The sequence below is a fragment of the Brassica napus genome, chromosome C5, assembly GCF_020379485.1.
Source record: "Brassica napus cultivar Da-Ae chromosome C5, Da-Ae, whole genome shotgun sequence".
Taxonomy (NCBI): domain Eukaryota; kingdom Viridiplantae; phylum Streptophyta; class Magnoliopsida; order Brassicales; family Brassicaceae; genus Brassica; species Brassica napus.
This window is the reverse complement of record NC_063448.1, coordinates 25,577,071-25,594,237: the sequence shown is the minus strand read 5'-3', so window position 1 is coordinate 25,594,237 and position 17,167 is coordinate 25,577,071. Positions and strand designations below refer to the sequence as shown.

The window sequence follows — 17,167 nt, the reverse complement described above, 5'->3', positions numbered from 1 at the left end:
CAAGGAAATCGAAATAAGATCGACATTGATCTTAATAAGATGCCAACTGATGCAAGTACTTGTGAAGAGAACGAACGAAATCCTTGTGACATTGGGACAGCTTCAAATATTGTTAAGGGGGCTAAGCATAACGAGAAGAGGAAAGGGAAGATGAAGCAAAGTGAAGTTGATGGAGATGATTATGATGCTGAAAAGCATAACGAGAAGAAGAAAGGAAAGATGAAGCAAGACGAGGTTGAAGGAGATAATTATGATGCTGACAAGATCAATTCTGAAAAAGAAAACAGAGAAAAATTGGCAAAGAGTCAGGTGGTGGAATTGGTTAAGACGGGAGATCTTTTCCTCAACAAAACAGTTTTGAAAGCGAGGTTTGAGTTATGTGCAATGAAGCATAACTTTCACTACACAGTTACCAACTCCAATAAATCAGTTTGGTGTATTAGATGCGCTGATAAGGTGTGCTTTTGGGGTGCTCGAGCTGAGTGTTTGAAGGGCTCCACATATTTTATTATTAAGAAGTATGTCGGTGTACATTCCTGCGCACCTTCAAACAAAACCAGTGCCGGAAAGACAGCTTCAGCGAAAACGATAGGCAGTCTGCTAATGCATAAATATGAAGGTATCAAGGAAGGGCCTAAAGCGAAAGATATTGTTCAGATTATGCGTAACGATTATGGATGTGAGATCTCTGATTCTTTAGCTTGGGATTCCCGTGAATATGCAGTCAACGCTGTTAGAGGTATTCCAGAGGAAAGTTATGGGAAAATACCAAAATACTTGCACATGCTGCGAGAGGCCAATCCGGGTACACATTCCTCTTACAAGACTGACGTCGATGGTAGATTTCGATATCTGTTTATAGCGTTTGGTCAATCGATCAGAGGCTTTAACACAGTCATGAGGCGTGTCATTGTTGTCGATGGAACATTCTTGAAGAGTAAATTCAAAGGGGTGCTACTGGTTGCAAATGCTATAGATGGAAATTCAAATTTATATCCTATTGCATTTGGGATAGTAGACTCTGAGAATGAACAGTCTTGGGAATGGTTTATGAGACAATTAAAAGTTGTTGTTGCTGATGATAATGGTTTGGCTTTTATTTCGGATAGACAAGTGTCAATAGCGAAGGCACTGGAGAAAGTGTATCCGCTAGCGAGACATGGTATTTGTATTCATCATTTGTTGAATAATGTGATATCATATTTCAAGAGGAAGGGATTAGCTAGGTTGATTTCTAAGGCTTCAAAGGCTTATAGAGTGGTTGATTTCAAGAAGACGTTTTCTCATGTTTGCAATATCAGTCCAGCAATTGGAAATTATCTTATGGAAGCAGATGTCAAAAAGTGGGCTAGATGTCAATTTCATGGATACAGGTATGACATTAGGACAAACAATCCTGCAGAGTCGATAAATTCTGTGTTGCATTCGCCGAGAGAGTTTCCCGTAATTCCTTTGTTGGACAGTATTAGAGAAATGCTGACACGCTGGTTTTTTAAGCGTAAGAAGTTGATTTCAAAGCACACCCACCGTTTGACCATAGATGTGGAGGAAAAGATTGATAGGAGAATTGGAAAGGGGAAAACTTTCAGATTTTACCCTGTAACCGATAGCCAGCTGCTTGTTAAAGGCGATACAATTGACTGCTTTGTTGATTTAGACAAACGGACTTGTTCTTGTGGGAAGTACGACCTCTTGAAAATCCCTTGTAGACACGCAATAAAAGCTGGTTTCTTTGTTGGTAGAGAACCATATACATTGACTGATTTTTTGTGTACCACGGGAGCTTGGAGAGAAGCTTATCAAGAAAGCATAAATCCCTTTTCAGTTCCTGAAGATGGTTGGTCTGTCCCACAAGTTGTGGAAAATTCTGAAGTGCTACCGCCTGAGACAAGAAGATCTCTTGGAAGAAATAGAAAACGCAGATATGAAACTGTTGAAGACAAAATCCGATCATCACAAGGATCACAGGGGGGTCAGTCTCGTAAGTGCAGTAGATGTGGTCTTGGTGGTCATAATAGAGCAACTTGCAAGATGCCAATATAGTGGATTTGTTTGTTGTGTTCTTCACAATTTAGTGAAAGTTTTCCAAACTTCATTTGCTTGATTTCTAGTAACTTTGTTTCTGTTTGTGACAACTTTGTTTCAGTTTTTCTGATTATATTTGCTTGGATTTTAGTAACTTTGTTTCAGTTTGGGACAACTTTGTTTAATTTTCATGCCGTATTAACTTGGTTAGAAGATCTGAGTCAATCAATCCCTTAAACAAACTGTGATGTCCACTACGTGCGGATCGATCGATCTGTATATTGAACGGTCGATCCATCGGTCGATCCTGATCAATATGCAAAACAAACAAAAACACGGACAATCTTTTGATCGACCTGGTACAGTTCTCTCGATCGACAAAGCTCGATCTCGTACCGACCGATCGATCGAAAATATGGATCGATCGATCAGAAATTTGGATCGATCGATTGACAGTTTGGAACGATCGATCCCATACTCTGATACATCTTATTTGAACCGAATTTAACTCAGCAAAATAGAGAGAATATGATAAAAACCTCCATTTATCTTCTCCTACATAACTATACTTAATAGAATGATAGCTTACTATAGGTTATATAATTTATAAAAGTTATAATCCAAACTGGACTAATAAAACATGCAAACAATCCAGATTCGAATTCGAAATGCGCAGAAAATTTAAAAAACCGGTGGAATACAATGGAAAGATATAACTGATACTGATCATTGGTGGTCGTCAGGACTGCAGCTCCTACTCTGTCCTGGTGCTCGTCTGCTCCTATGGAGGCGTGAACCTCGCTCGTCATCGGTTGCTTCATCAGATGGTTCATTTCCTGCGTCGTCTCTAGTCATACCAGCTGCCTCTGAAGTCTTTGGAGCGCGGCAGCAGGAATGAGTAGGTGGACATCTAATCTTTGCAAGTGCACCCCACACAGTCTGCATCATCGTCGAGAGCTTGACTAATGTATCGGCAGTCCATGCGAACTGCTGCTGCTGTGTACCATCTAATGGTGGTGCTCCAGAATCAAACTGACCAGTATATGGTGGTAACAAATACTCCATAGACGGGTTTGGAGTATGATTGGCTGAGATATCCGGGATGGTGTCATCCTCACATTGTGTCTGCGCAGGACCAGAAGAAGAATAACCACGACGACGTTTTGAAGCTGGTGGAGGAGGCGTGTAAAGAACTTCAGCAGGAGGCATGAACTCCATGTTCTCCACAGACGTCAGAGATGTGATAGCGGGTTGTGGAAGCTTGCAATGAAGGATTGTCCCATCAGGCTTGGTAAAACGGTATATTTTACCAGGATGAAGGATCTTGGTGTTTAGGAAGAACTGGGCATCAAATCTGTCAATCGTATCCACACAAGGAGTATCCGAAAGATCAATATCATGGTGCATGAAGATCCGAGTAAGTAGACTGCCAATAGACTCACCCAAAGGCTTCCTGTCAAGAGGACGAAGACCCCTAAACTTCCTTTCAAACAACATCTGAGCAAACAATGCTCCCATGTTTACCGAAAGCTCTGCTGGAGGTTCATCTGCAACGTCATACGTCGGCCTGAGAGCTAATGGCAGCCCGTAGTGAATAAGCTGCGCTTCATCTTCAGTAAGTGATCCTGCTTCTGATTTTCCTAGTAGAAGATGACCCAGATATTTTGCTACCACTCGCAAGACCGGGTTTCTGAGCATTGCAAGTTTAGCTTCCCGAGATACATAAGAACTGTCTGCAATCTTGCTCCACAACAAGTAAGCACAAGGGAACTTGGGCAAAGAGCATGCCTCATGTCGGGTCTGAAATCCGAATAGTATACACAGCTCGTGTATAGACATCTCATAAAGCAGTCCTTTACATAGGAATATAAGTTTACCTTCGCTAGCAACTTTGTTTACCTCGGACTTGTAGTGCAACTCAACTGAAGAGAGAAACTGTATAACCAAGTCTGGATATAGGGGTTGTGGATTGTAGCCAAGAGTCCCAAGTCCCATGTTTTTCCACATCTTTTTGACATCCCGCACAATTCCCAACTCCTTTGTAGTGTAATCGTAGATGAACTTTGTTGGTTTCAATCTCATCCGCTGCAAACCATTGTAGAGAATGCAGTGGTAATCACTCCAACCAGCATAGTAATCGCGGTGTGTGTAGGATGCAAGTTCTCTCAGCTCCTTCTTACTTGAGATATGTCGGTTATGAATTGTAGGGAGTTTAGAGAATAGAATCAATGGGTCACGAGGCCAAGGGGCTGCTTCCCGAGGCTCATCACTTTCGGGCTGCGCTGAGGTCGAAGCAGCTGTTGTATCACGTGTCTGTGTTGCCGCCGGTGCTGTTTCCTTGGTCTTTTTCGGTCCTCCTTTTTTCACCATTTTCTGCACACAACCCTTAACAAATGAGTTCTCAAAGGTAAAACTGAGTAAATTGACATGGACAATGATTCAACACCTACGCAACTCAACAACTAACATTACAGATTTAATTCCATCGTTTCGGAATTTTTTTTTTTAAGAAGTAACCCTAATTTCTTAAATCAAACTTAAAACTACGAATTAAGGCAAGAGCTATATGGAAAATCGTCACTAACCATCACCCTAACACACGATTAAAGCCAAAACGACTTAAAAACACTAAAATTTCACTTTTTCCTATTAAAATTTCGAACTATAAAAGTGGAGATAGAGTTTCATACCTTTACAGATCGACCGAAAGAGTGGTAGATTCGGAATTAGCTCACGAAATCGTCTGGGTTAGGCTCAAGAATCGTCAAAATCGGAGTTAAATCGAGAGAGAAAGGGTTTATGAAGGTGGGTTTGATCCCATTCTCTCAAGAAAAATTGGGGAAGGAGATAAAAGTGAGGGTTTGATCTAAGTCTCACGATTTTACTCATAAAATCGTGTTATTCCGGTTCAAATTAAGTGGGTATTAAACCGGATTTAACCGATGAAAACCATAAAATCGATTTGAGAAACTTATCTGGGTGCGGGATCGATCGATCCGAAAGACAGATCGATCGATCTTGAGGCGATCGAGCTTTGCCGAATTAGCGTACTGGAACAGGTCGATCAAAATATGCTGCGCGTTTTTTGTTTGTTCTGCATAATGCTCAGGATCGACTGCCTGGATCGATCTGGTCCTACACAGAACGATCGATCTATATAGATCGAGCTTTCCGGATCGAGCAGCTTATGTCGATCGATCGATCTATTTAGGCTGACCGGATTTGCAATTGTTTTTTGAGTTTAGTGAACTTTATGGTTTCTCAATTGATAATGTTATCTTTCATTTTGTAAACTCAAGTACTGTATATAGAAAAAATACCATTATAACAGAAACTCCTAAAATCATTACAAAATAAGTTTGAAAAAGCATAACCAACAATAAATCATAAATCATCAATCTCAACATACTCGGCAGGCTTACTATACTTAATAGGTTCATACTTTGACATTCTCTCAATCAGTTCTAGATCATTAGCTGCTTCCCATAGATCCCACATAATCTTTATTCGAGCTCCCCAGATGTTCTCATCACTCACCATAGATATGTCCAACCCAAGCACGTGGCATTCGATGTGTTTTATAGTGTACACACCACAATGACATTGAAGTCGGTTAAGACCACTCATAGGTACATAGGAAACATTGTACGGTGTGATGTGGAGATGCTTCTGTATTGTCAATGACTGCACGGCCTTGACAATCCGAGGAATAAGCTGCGCGAAAGCTTCCACTTCCTTGATTTTTTTTTTACCCCCGCAATCAAACACCTGGATATTCTTAGTCACAAAACTGATGCATAAAGAAATCCAATGGTTGCAATTGACCCACACAGGAACATACATCCGATCCACATCGACATTCCACAACATCCGTGTTCTTCCATGGGAAGGCAGTTCACCTTTACCGTATTGCAGTAATAATGGATCCATAGTGTATTTCTTAATACCCTTACAGAAATTCTGGTAATCCTTAGCAATGAGGTCGCTGAAGACGCATGTCATGGTCTACGTTCCATCGTTTCAATGATGTTCTTTCCCGAAAAACATACATTATAGCATCAATTTCCTACAAAAACAAAGACAAATCTGTAATGTATACATTTATATAATAGGTAACATTTTATAGAAATAACCGGTTGAATGCTTACGTAGTTTTTAAGCCAACTGCTGGCAGACATAATACGTCCGGCTAGATCACCGTCTAACATAGATGGACCAATCTGTATAGCTCTGTAAACAAAATACAATGGTAGAGATGTCAATTATTAAGAAAATCAACGGAATGATATATACAAAGGAATAACATACGTTCGTGTATCTTGCCAGTCCTGCATCTTCTTAAAATCTGTAGGATGCACAAACACCAAGCAGCGATCAGGGAAATCTTCGCCGTCTAGCTCTATATCTCGGTCATCTAATCGGACCGCTGGCTTCTTCAATGATTTTAGAAGTTCCAATGAATCTGTTGGCTTCTTCAATGATTTTGGAAGTTCCAACCAATCCAATGAATCTTCGACTTTAGCTTGAGAAGGATTCAAACCTTTCACAAATGTGTCTAATGGAAGGTTCTTCATGCAACTTTCCAAAAACTCTTGTGTACCCATACGAAGATCACTAGCTGATGATTGAGTAACTTTTGCACGAGGTAAATTGACATACGAATCAGCAGTCTTTAACTCTTGGTTTTTTACAGCCTGTTGACAAACACGTACAATTACAAATTACACATACAAATTTCAAGTTCAAAATAGAGAATAGACATAAACGACAAGTTCGAAATCCATAATAAACATACAAACTTCCAAATACATATTACATTAAATATAGTCATTACATAAACGACAAGTTTCAAATACATATTACCGCCTCATTCCAAGTTCCAACAACCTAGCTTCAAAACCTACATTCCATCGCCTAGTTCCAAGCTTTCAACAACTTTTAACTCTTTCTCTTAGTAGTTACCTTTTTCTTTGATGGAGCAGTGCCTTTTTTGCTGGTGCTAGGACCACTGTTGATTTTGGTCATGCTAGGACCGCTTGCTTGATCACTCTTTCCCACCAATTCAGTCACCACTATAGTTGTCCTGAGCTGTGTAACCTCAGCCTCAATTTTCCCCAATCTGTCGGTTACAACTGTCTCAAATTGCTCAGTTCTCTCCGAAGCTGTCCGGAGTTGTGTAACCTCAGTCTCAATCTTACCCAACCTGTCCGAGAACTGCTGACAGAATTTCTCCCCAAAAGTAGTAAAAGAAGCTTGTACCAGATCCTCCAAGAAATTTTTCATATATGTGTCAATATTCCCTTTTGATGAAGCAGCTAGGTGGCACAAAACATTCTTCTCCTTGACTCTGCTCCTCGGTCTGCATGCTTTCTCTTGTTTCTTCCTGAAACATCAGCTGTGCCATCAACATTCCCTGCAACATGACTATTTTCACCTCTCTCAGTATCAGCTGTTTGCTCCTCTCCTTTCTCTTCGCCAGATTCCTCAAATTCAGAGTTCGTAGCTTCTTTTACTCCCCAAACATGATTGGAACTATTGATCATATCCAAAATGCGATCTACTCTTTCATCTTTCTTCTCATCCTTCTGTACAAAATCAGTTGCCAAAAGGACCACTCCATCTATGTGGGATTCCATGAATGAATGCAAAATCCCCTACAAACAATCAAATCATTAGTAAAGTGAACAAGACAATAAATATTTTAATTTGAAAAATATATGCATACATTTTCTGGAAATAAGTTCTCAACGCCAATGATATCTTCTTAAGAACATTTTGCACATCCTCTCCAATTACCACACAGTGGACCTGTAAAATTTTTACTGACTTTTGTGCCACAAATCTCTCCTAAAGCAGGAACAGCTTCCATTATCCAAATTTGGAAACCAAACAAGAATCCTTCCATCAGATACCCCTCTTTCTGCTCTAATTTATGCCTTGTTTTATCAATTTGCTTCAGAAGGAAATCAAACGAATAAAGACCCCATGGGTAATTCCGAAGCTTCTCCAAATCCATCGCCAACTTCATGTACAGATGCGGGATATTCACCTTCTCATCCTTCCCCATCACCACACCCATAATAACGCAAAGATATATCAGTCTCACCCTATCAACCCAAGTCCAGGTATTGCTCTCTTCCAAATGCTTCTTTTTAATGATCTGCAAATTTATTTTTCCATTTGTCTTTATCTGCTTGCTCCAAAAACCATCATCATCTTTCCATGTCACTAACCCACTGTTATTCTCTCGCTTCACTTTCAGACCAGTGACAGCATGATACTCTTGCAATCCAAAACGCAGAGGTCTCCTAGCGAAAGTGAACCACTTCTCATGTTTCTTGCTTGTCATCAACTCCTTACACAAGAAAGAGTGTACCAACCTCGCCGAAAACTTCAGATCATTCTTCTGGATAACCATAATCTGTGAAAAAATGGGATCTTTCATAACTTCATCGAATTCTGGCTCCATTTTTTCTTTCAGCAACTCGAGAAGTTTTAGTCGGCAGCTGTTATTAATCTTCTTAACCTGAGGTTCCAATCCCTCACCGTATAAACGATTAGGCAACTCCAACTCCATACCTGAAAATTGAAAACAATACAACATATATCTATTAATAACAAATATCACAGCTCAGTTAAATAATGTCTCTTAATACTTTATCAATAACCAATGTCAAAGAATTAGCATTCTCACTGTATTAATTTCAATTTTATGGTGTTTTAACTTTTTTTTTAAGAGCAAAACCTAAAATTCCTAAATCTATCCCAAAAATATGATTTAAGCCATGATTGTGTACAAAATCTTCTCTAATCATCACCTTAACACATGATTGAAGCCTAAACATCCAAACTAACTCAAAAAATTAACCTTTTACCTTTCTATTTTCAAACTCTAAAAAGAAGTGGAGATAGAGTTTCATACCTTTGCAGAACGAACTAAAGAGTGATAGATTCGTAAAAAGCTCACGAAATCGTATGGGTTAGGCCAAATAATCGTCCAAATCAGAGTGAAATTGAGTGAGTTAGGGTTAATGAACTTGGGTGAGAATTTGATTTTGTCTCCCTTTATTCGTGAATGGGAAATTATGGGTTTCATCCAAGAGAAATCGAGTTTAAAGAGTTGAAATCATGCTTGGTCGGTTCAAATCAAGTATGAATCAATCCGGATATAATCATACAAAACCAAAAAAATCGATTTGGGATTCTTTCCTCGGCACGGGATATTCGATCGATCTATTCTTACAGATCAGTCGATCTATGTAAATCGACCTTCGCCGATCGAGTGAAATGGACCAGGTCGATCAGTATATATTTCGCGTTTTTTTTTGTTCTGAATAATGATCGGGATCGATCGATCCACTATAACTTGTAAAGTGGGATCGTTCGATCCCCCTTGTCGAACTCAATATATATATTTTTTAAAAAATTACAATTTTAAGGGCATTACTGCCATTTTGGAAAAAAATTAGTCTAATAGAATATAAAGTAGTATAAATTAGTCTAAAGGGACATAGTTACCATTTTTTCTCTAAAAAACAGATTTCCCTTGATTAAAAGCAAAATGGTAATTTGGCACGTGGACTTACATTTCATCCTTTATAAACCGTAAGTAATTATTTTTACTTTTTATATGAATCATACGAAATGGGCCACACCCCTTTCTCTGAAATACTTCTGCTTTTTTTTTTTTTTTTTGGTCGAAATGAAATACTTCTGCTTTATAGATCAAACTTACTTATTGTTAATCGTGATTAGTGAAGGGTTTGAAAGTTTATAAATAACAAATAAAAATCTATGCTTTTCGTCATTCTGATATCCGAAATCGATTATTATAGTGTTAAGTGTGATTAAATCGCAAAAATAATGAAGATTATAAACAGAAAATCAATGGCGGCTAGGAAGAGGAAAATTTGCAGAACCTAGAAACTTTAGTGAAGAAGACGACAACATATTTACAAAAACGCTACTCATTTATTTTTTGTAAAAGAAGCAAAAATAAAGTGGTCATGAAATTCGAAACCGGTTAGGCGGTTACCACCACACTATGCAAATTTTATGGGTTTTATTTACAAAAAATCACATATTATATACCCTTTGGGCATAGTTAATGAAATTTAAAGTCCACAAAAAAAACTCCAAAGTACAATCGTCGTGTTTATCTTGTAACCGATGATTTAATTTGTTTTTTAATATGCTCGTAAGTCGTAACTGTTATCATATTTTAGGGATAAACATCATCCGGTTCTTACTAGGTCCCGCACAACAAATTGGTGGCCAGATGCATATCAATACAATGTGCGATATCTCTTTCCCAAAAACACTTGGGAGTTTTCTATTGCTCAAACTTTTGTCACAGCCTTTTATAATTAAATCGTATTATTAAAAAATCCAATGTTTTCTCATTTTGTTGGTTCTTGTTAATAATATATGTTAAAAAGTCCCATTATATAAATTAGTAACGTTTAGTAAAAATTACAAGTTTTAATTTACAGGAGTTTTGCATTCTTAAAGGGATTCCGAGTTTTTTTTTGTTTTTTGTAAAAAAAAAGAGATTCCGAGTTAATTTGTAGTGATCATATATAGTTCATTACTCTTTTTTTTTGCTAATTCAAAAAAAAATGGTTGTTTGCTAATTGAAAAATTGTTAAATACTTTACATTGAGGATATCTATTTTTGGTGAAAAAGCTGAAAATATATACATATATTTATTTATGTATACGCTTTTGATAACAGTATAAAAGTAAACATATTTGTTTATTGTATGCCGTGTGAAAATAGGAAAATCCAGATACCAAAACTTGTATTTATTTTTATGCTTTTTTAATAGTGAAAATCAAATAATAATAAAAGTTATGTAAAAATCCTGGACTTGGGATTAGTCAAACAAAAATGTTTCTGTAATAAATATATATCAAAATGATAGATTAAGAAAGTAGAGAAAACCAAGAGCGGAGACCAATAGAAGACACCCCTAGATTTTACTTCCCCTCTTACACTATATATAAAGACAACTGAGTGTAAAAGTTAAGAGACCCAGAGAAAAGAAGGTTCGATTGAGAGAATAAAAAAAATCAAGAATGTTGCTGGTGACAGTATTGGCCGAGATGTTAAAGGAGTACACGGTGGTACTTGCCGGAGTTTTGGAGCATCTCTTTTCTCAGGCGCCATTTCCGAGGAGGATCCGACTTCATATATTATACTCTCTCCCTTTCCATAATTCCAGTTCATCTCTCCCTCTTCTCCTTCCTTCTCCTCCTCCTTACGCTCGTACTTTATAATCCAAGAAGCTTGATGTTTTATTATATGCTTACTCTGTGATTTATATTTGAGTTGAGATGTGTATACCAGAGCTTTTGTTGTAAATAAGATATTTTCAAGTTAATGCATCCTCTTGTTGGAAATACAAAACCAACATGTCACAGAGCTTAGCTTTGTTATGATTTTCTTTTTCTTTAATTGATCTGTTAAAGAAGAGGAAGGAAGAAAACTGTTGTTTTTGTTGGGTCTATTATCTGAGTCAAATGGGCTTCAATTGGGTTTCCGGCTTCTACAGTTTTACGTCTCTTCTTAGTAATTTTTTTTGTTCACTAATTTTTTGCTTTCTTTTTTGGTCAAAAGGCCATACGAACTGACCTACTTGGCTTCTTAACTACACTGTATCTCATTTCATCGACGAATTTTCGACCTTCCTTAGTTTGTTGACTTTATTTGTAAGTCAGATCAAAAGTTATAAATGCGAGATTTTTCTTCACGACGTTACAAGATTACTATTGCCATTTCTTTTGAAACTTGCGTGTTGGGCATCAAGTTATAGATGCATAATCTGGTCGCATTTGGGTGGTTTGAAAGACAGGTGGGAAGATAATTCATGTGTTCAAAAGTGATCAAATGATCACATGTCCAGTCTTGTTTAAACAGAAAACATCCAGTCTTGTTTAAACAGAAAACAAAGAGTATTTCAATTTGTCTGTACACGCATTATTTTGAAAGGGGAATTAGATTGCGTATACATAAGGAAGACCGAAATTAATTGTATAATCATATTAAATACTTGGCTATGATATTATACATATTGTTTAAAAAGTGACAAACATACCCTTATCTCTGCCCGTGAAAAAAGTTTGATATCTACTTATCTTCTTCAATCAAAAGATTTCTTTCACTTTGACACAAATCTTTGAAGATCGATGAAGCATCAGGGAAGGAGAAAAAAGAGATAGAGATTGAAGAGAGGGACGCGGTAGACGAGAGAGGCTGAGGTTGTTCGAGAAGCTAATTTAGGGTTCTTGGGCCGACGAGTTTGTAGTGGTGCGAGTAAGGAGCACAAGTTACCACGCAATGGTAAGTTCGGTTTGGATTGACTAGAATTCTAGGTTGAGAGCCAATTTCGGCGACACTGACACTGTAATTCACTAAACAACGACTTTGATTTTTCAGATCGGTGAAAGAGGTGTACGACGGAATACAGTAAGAAGATAACCTAATATCTATTTCAATTTTTACCTTTTGGTGTTATTTTTATGTATTACCAGAAAAATAAAAGATTGCATGTCTGTGTCACTAGTTTATGCAGAGATTGTGTATCTAAGTTTTTGGGTTGGAGATAGTGATGTATATTGTAAGTGAACAAAACTATAATATAGTAACGTGTGAGATAGTATAGTAGCGACTGAATTGTGTTGCATGCTTTTAAAGATATGATTGGACTCCAGCACTGTAAGTAAACATTAACACTTTGTTTTATTCATCTGTATTGCTATAGAATTTCTATTATTATGAGTCTATTACATTCCTCGCGTAGGTACCAGTACCCATTGGTACTATATTACTTAGCATGTCTTAGTACTATGGAATGTTTTATTGTATTCGTTTACATATGTTCTGTTTTATACTAGTTGTGTATATGAATTGTAACTCCATCCCACATTGTAACTAGGTCAAGACTCGTCTATGTTGATGTTCATGTGTGCAGTGACTACATACTTTATATATCTTTCAGGCTGCAATTACTGGGACACGCGATGAGACTGCAATTACTGGGACACGCGATGAGACTGCAACCAGCATTGAAAAAAACAACCATGTGGTACTTTTTTGCCAGTTAATGCCCCTGATAGGGCGCATGTGGTATCGGTCCTGCTAGTGACCAGCCTATACGCCCAACCGTAGACATGTCAACATCCAAAGCGCCTCGAGTTTTCCCTAGTCATGGTGTGACTGAGTCCATAATTGTAAGTAGTCATTTAAACGTTGAATGTTGCAAATATGGATGTAAGACAAGACTACACTATGGACCAGTATCTAATAGTATGGAAAGTTTAATTTCGGACAAGTAACATTTGTTTGTTTAGATGAGGACAATACTATAGTGTTGGTATAGTTTGGAAATGCCAACTTATTCTTATATTTTGTAGGTTGCATCACTGGGGATCAGAGTTGCTGATGCCTCTTGATCGCAGAAGGCTAGACACGGTCTGCTATGTCACCGCATAAGGCCACTCACATGGATCCGCCTCCAACAGGCCAGCCAAAGTCACCCATGTGGTACCAACCGTTTGTTTCCTTACGAGTACGCTTAATCATGTTGATCTTGATTGTGTCAACTGCGGTTCAATCCCTTTGTATTAATTGTGCGCCTTTTGTAAGAAGATACACACAACTTTCTGTTTTAGTGGCATACTCCAATTTTTCATATGTTAATTCCCACACTGTACCAAATATGCAGGTTTACTATGTAGAATATGAAACAAATAATTAAGTATAGAGTGTTTACTTTTGTAGGTGAGCTTTGATGTTATGTTGGTAACTATACTATGCATTGTATACATATCATAGTTTGTTTGCCGTTAGAATACACCGTTGGTTAGTGTACAAACGTGTCCACTATAGTCGCCTCCACTTGAACCACTTGTTATGTCTTCTCCAACAATATGCTTTCCGATAGCAACTTCGTTGGACTATATTATATCACATTTAGTATACTAAAATTTTCGTCCTTATTATTTTTATATGTCATGTTAGCATATACATGTCACGTATATAGTACAGTCCAACACTTTCAAACCTTTTATGGTCACCACTGCTATAAGATTTATCTTATTGAATTGGAGTCCATCTTCGCGCCCCAGAAACACCTAGGCTGATGGTCTCTATAGCTTTTACGGTGCCTATACTACATCATATATATTATGGTATAGTGTTTCCTATCGTGTAATACACTTACAAAAGAACGTTGTGTTTCCAGTTACGTGAATATAGTAAGCTAATGGTTACGCTAGAAATGTGCCACTCTCCTTATCTTCACGCGAGTGCAAGGTGAAAAAGGTCAAGATTTGGTTCTAATTGTCACATCCCATGACTTCCACTTTACTATGGATATGTTCTCTTATGAATATTGATCAAATTCCCCCAATTTGAAAAGAGTTTGGAATCACTATAACTCTTCACCATTTTAATATAAAATATTGATGATCAGGACACGAGGACTAAAAAGATTAGTCCTCAAAACTTCTTCGATTAATTTTTTTCTTCTGTTCCATGTGTAAAAATTTTCAAGCCATCGAATATATGGATCCTTTGTGTAAAATCCTAAAATATATTTAGTATTAAACTTTTTTTTCTTTTTGACAGCAAAAAATTTACAGACTCATGTTGACTCTGTAAACCAAATCGGTAACTCCGCATCCATGTGAACGACAAAGGACGATTGTTTCCTAGCACTGCGTGCTAGACTATCCGCCCGAAGATTTGTTGTCCGAGGTACATGGACGATAACTGAGTTGAGAAAACTTCCTTTGAGAAGCTTGATGTCTTCCAGATAGCTTTCGAATGCTGGCCATTCTTCTGGTTCTGAAACCATCTTCACCAATTGAGAACAATCCGTTGCAAACGTTACCTGAAACTGTCTTAAATTCTTCATACATTACATTGCCAAATCAATGCCTCTACCTCCGAATGAAGGGGTGAAAGACATGCCCTTACATTCCTTGCCCCTAGCAGCCCATCAAACCCTGGTAAAGTACCATACCAGCCTTGTCCTGAGAATGTATCCTTATCTTTCCATGAACCATCTAGGAAACACCATCGACCTTGTGTCACTAGGGGGACGCTGGTCTGTACCGAGACCCCTCTCGTTGGGTCATTTCCCACATGTGCTTCTGCCCAAAGTGATGATTATAGTTCAGCTAATTGAAGAGTATCCCTCGGATCAATATCCAGATTACTGAAAACTTTGTTATTTCGAGCTTTCCAAATATACCATAAAATCCATGCAAACTGATGATCATCCATCTTTGGCCGGACTCTCCAAAAAAGATGATCCATATTAGCAAACAATGAAGTGATAGGAAAGATATTCGGAGCTGACGGAATCTTGGATAATGCCCACACTTGGCGTGCCGGTGGACATTCAAAAAATACATGGTTAATTGATTCTTCAGGTTCTCCGCATCGAGCACAATATATATCTCCCTGTATCCCTTTTGCCTTTAGATTTTTCATTACCGATATACATCCTGAGAGAAGTTGCCATAAAAAATGCCTTATTTTTGGGGGACACCGAACTTTCCAACAAAAAGCTTTAAGTATATCCACTGTAGGGCCATAAAAAGCTGGCGGTTTTTCCCTATCAGGATAGACCCGTTCCACTTGATAGCCTGATTGGACTGAATATTTTCCAGTATTAGTAAAATGCCATCCATTCCTATCCTCAAACTGATTCCTACTTAAAGGAATACTTTCAATTATTTTCGCATCCGTAGGATCCACTAGAGTCCTAATTACCTGTAAATTCCATGAGCGAGATTCCGAATTTATGAGGGAATCCACTGTAAGGTCCGGATAAAAGTTGGAAAATTTTTTGGTTGCTGGTCTCGGGCGAGTGGCTAGGATCCAAGGATCATTCCATACAGAGATAGACGAACCTGTTCCCACCCTTTTAATTAGTTCTTTACCAACCAGAGATCTAGCAGAAATAATACTCCTCCAGCCATATGACGGAGAAGAAGAACGAATCGGTTCCAGGGGTGAAGCATTCCTGTAATACCGTCCTTTGAAGACTCTTGAGAAAAGAGTATTTGGCTTTTCTATCAGCCTCCATAGTTGCTTTCCAAGCATTGCCGTATTAAAATCCATAAGATCCTTGAAACCTAACCCACCATTATCTTTGGTTTCACATAATTTATCTCATGATTTCCATTGCATACCTTTAGAACTTCCTCATGGGCTCCACCAAAACTGAGCAACTGCACTTGTTAATTTTTTAATGGTAGTCTTCGGTAACCGATAAACAGACATAACATGATTGGGCAGGGCCGTTACCACCGATTTAATAATTACCTCTTTTCCTCCTTTAGTAAAAAATCGGAATGTCCATCCATTAACCCTATTATTCAAACGTTCCTGAACAAAACCAAATACCTGTATCTTAGACCCTCCAAGACTTTCTGGCAACCCTAAGTAGGATCCCATGCCTCCTATATTTTGGATTCTCAGAACATCCCTCAACTCTTGACGATTTGATTCTTCAATCTTATGCCCAAATTGAATTGAGAATTTCTGGAAATTAATTTGTTGCCCTAAGACAGCCTCATATTCCTGTAAAATCCTAAGAATAGTTTGACACTCCTCCTTGTTTGCCTTGCAAAAGAAAAGACTATCATCTACAAATAGCAAATGAGAGATTGCTGGACACGCTCGTGCCACCTTTAAACCAGTAAGTTGTTTCTCTCTCTCTGCCCTCTTAATATTCGCGATTAATGCCTCAGTGCACATAATAAATAAGTACGGAGACAGAGGATCCCCCTGCCGTAAACCTCGTTGAGGGATAATAAGTCCCTATGGCTGCCCATTGATAAGTACCCTATATTGAACCGAAGAGATACATTTCATCATCAAATTGATCCAGTGGGGATCAAATCCCATTCTGTGTAGAAGTGCCACAATAAATTTCCACTCAATCCTATCATATGCCTTACTCATATCTGTTTTGATTGCCATAAATTTGTTCTGACATGACTTATTTGTCCTCAGTCCATGAAACATTTCCTGCGCTATAAGAATATTATCCGATATTAACCTACCCGCCACAAATGCCGATTGTGTCTCCGAAATTAGCCTTGGAAGGCAAATTTTCAATCGTTG

General features: G+C 38.0%; 3 protein-coding genes across 3 annotated transcripts; 2 read left to right on the top strand and 1 right to left on the bottom strand.

Annotated features, from left to right (window-relative positions):
* Nucleotides 1-219: 219 nt before the first annotated feature.
* Nucleotides 220-2,043, top strand: LOC125587167. The gene has a single exon (XM_048757345.1). The coding sequence runs from the start codon at nt 220-222 to the stop codon at nt 2,041-2,043; it is 1,824 nt and encodes a 607-aa protein (XP_048613302.1).
* A 3,366-nt stretch (nt 2,044-5,409) lies between these two features.
* LOC111206122 lies at nt 5,410-7,308 on the bottom strand. Its single transcript, XM_022702480.2, has 4 exons — nt 6,988-7,308; nt 6,334-6,719; nt 6,174-6,255; nt 5,410-6,030 (listed from the first exon to the last, which is right to left on the bottom strand). The coding sequence occupies exons 1-4, from the start codon at nt 7,306-7,308 to the stop codon at nt 5,410-5,412; spliced, it is 1,410 nt and encodes a 469-aa protein (XP_022558201.2).
* A 3,672-nt stretch (nt 7,309-10,980) lies between these two features.
* Nucleotides 10,981-11,408, top strand: BNAC05G24990D. Its single transcript, XM_048757091.1, has one exon. It carries the CDS (start codon nt 11,104-11,106, stop codon nt 11,302-11,304), a length of 201 nt encoding a protein of 66 aa, XP_048613048.1. The 5' UTR covers nt 10,981-11,103; the 3' UTR covers nt 11,305-11,408.
* Nucleotides 11,409-17,167: the final 5,759 nt, after the last annotated feature.

Excerpts from the sequence above, each read along its gene's own strand:
- BNAC05G24990D (XM_048757091.1), top strand. The coding sequence starts at position 11,104 with ATGTTGCTGGTGACAGTATTGGCCGAGATGTTAAAGGAGTACACGGTG.
- LOC111206122 (XM_022702480.2), bottom strand. The coding sequence starts at position 7,308 with ATGAAAAATTTCTTGGAGGATCTGGTACAAGCTTCTTTTACTACTTTT. Across the intron at positions 6,720-6,987 it reads CTGCTCCATCAAAGAAAAAG|GCTGTAAAAAACCAAGAGTT; the intron begins GTAACTACTAAG and ends GTTTGTCAACAG. Across the intron at positions 6,031-6,173 it reads GCAGTTGGCTTAAAAACTAC|ACCATGACATGCGTCTTCAG; the intron begins GTAAGCATTCAA and ends GATGGAACGTAG.
- LOC125587167 (XM_048757345.1), top strand. The coding sequence starts at position 220 with ATGAAGCAAGACGAGGTTGAAGGAGATAATTATGATGCTGACAAGATC.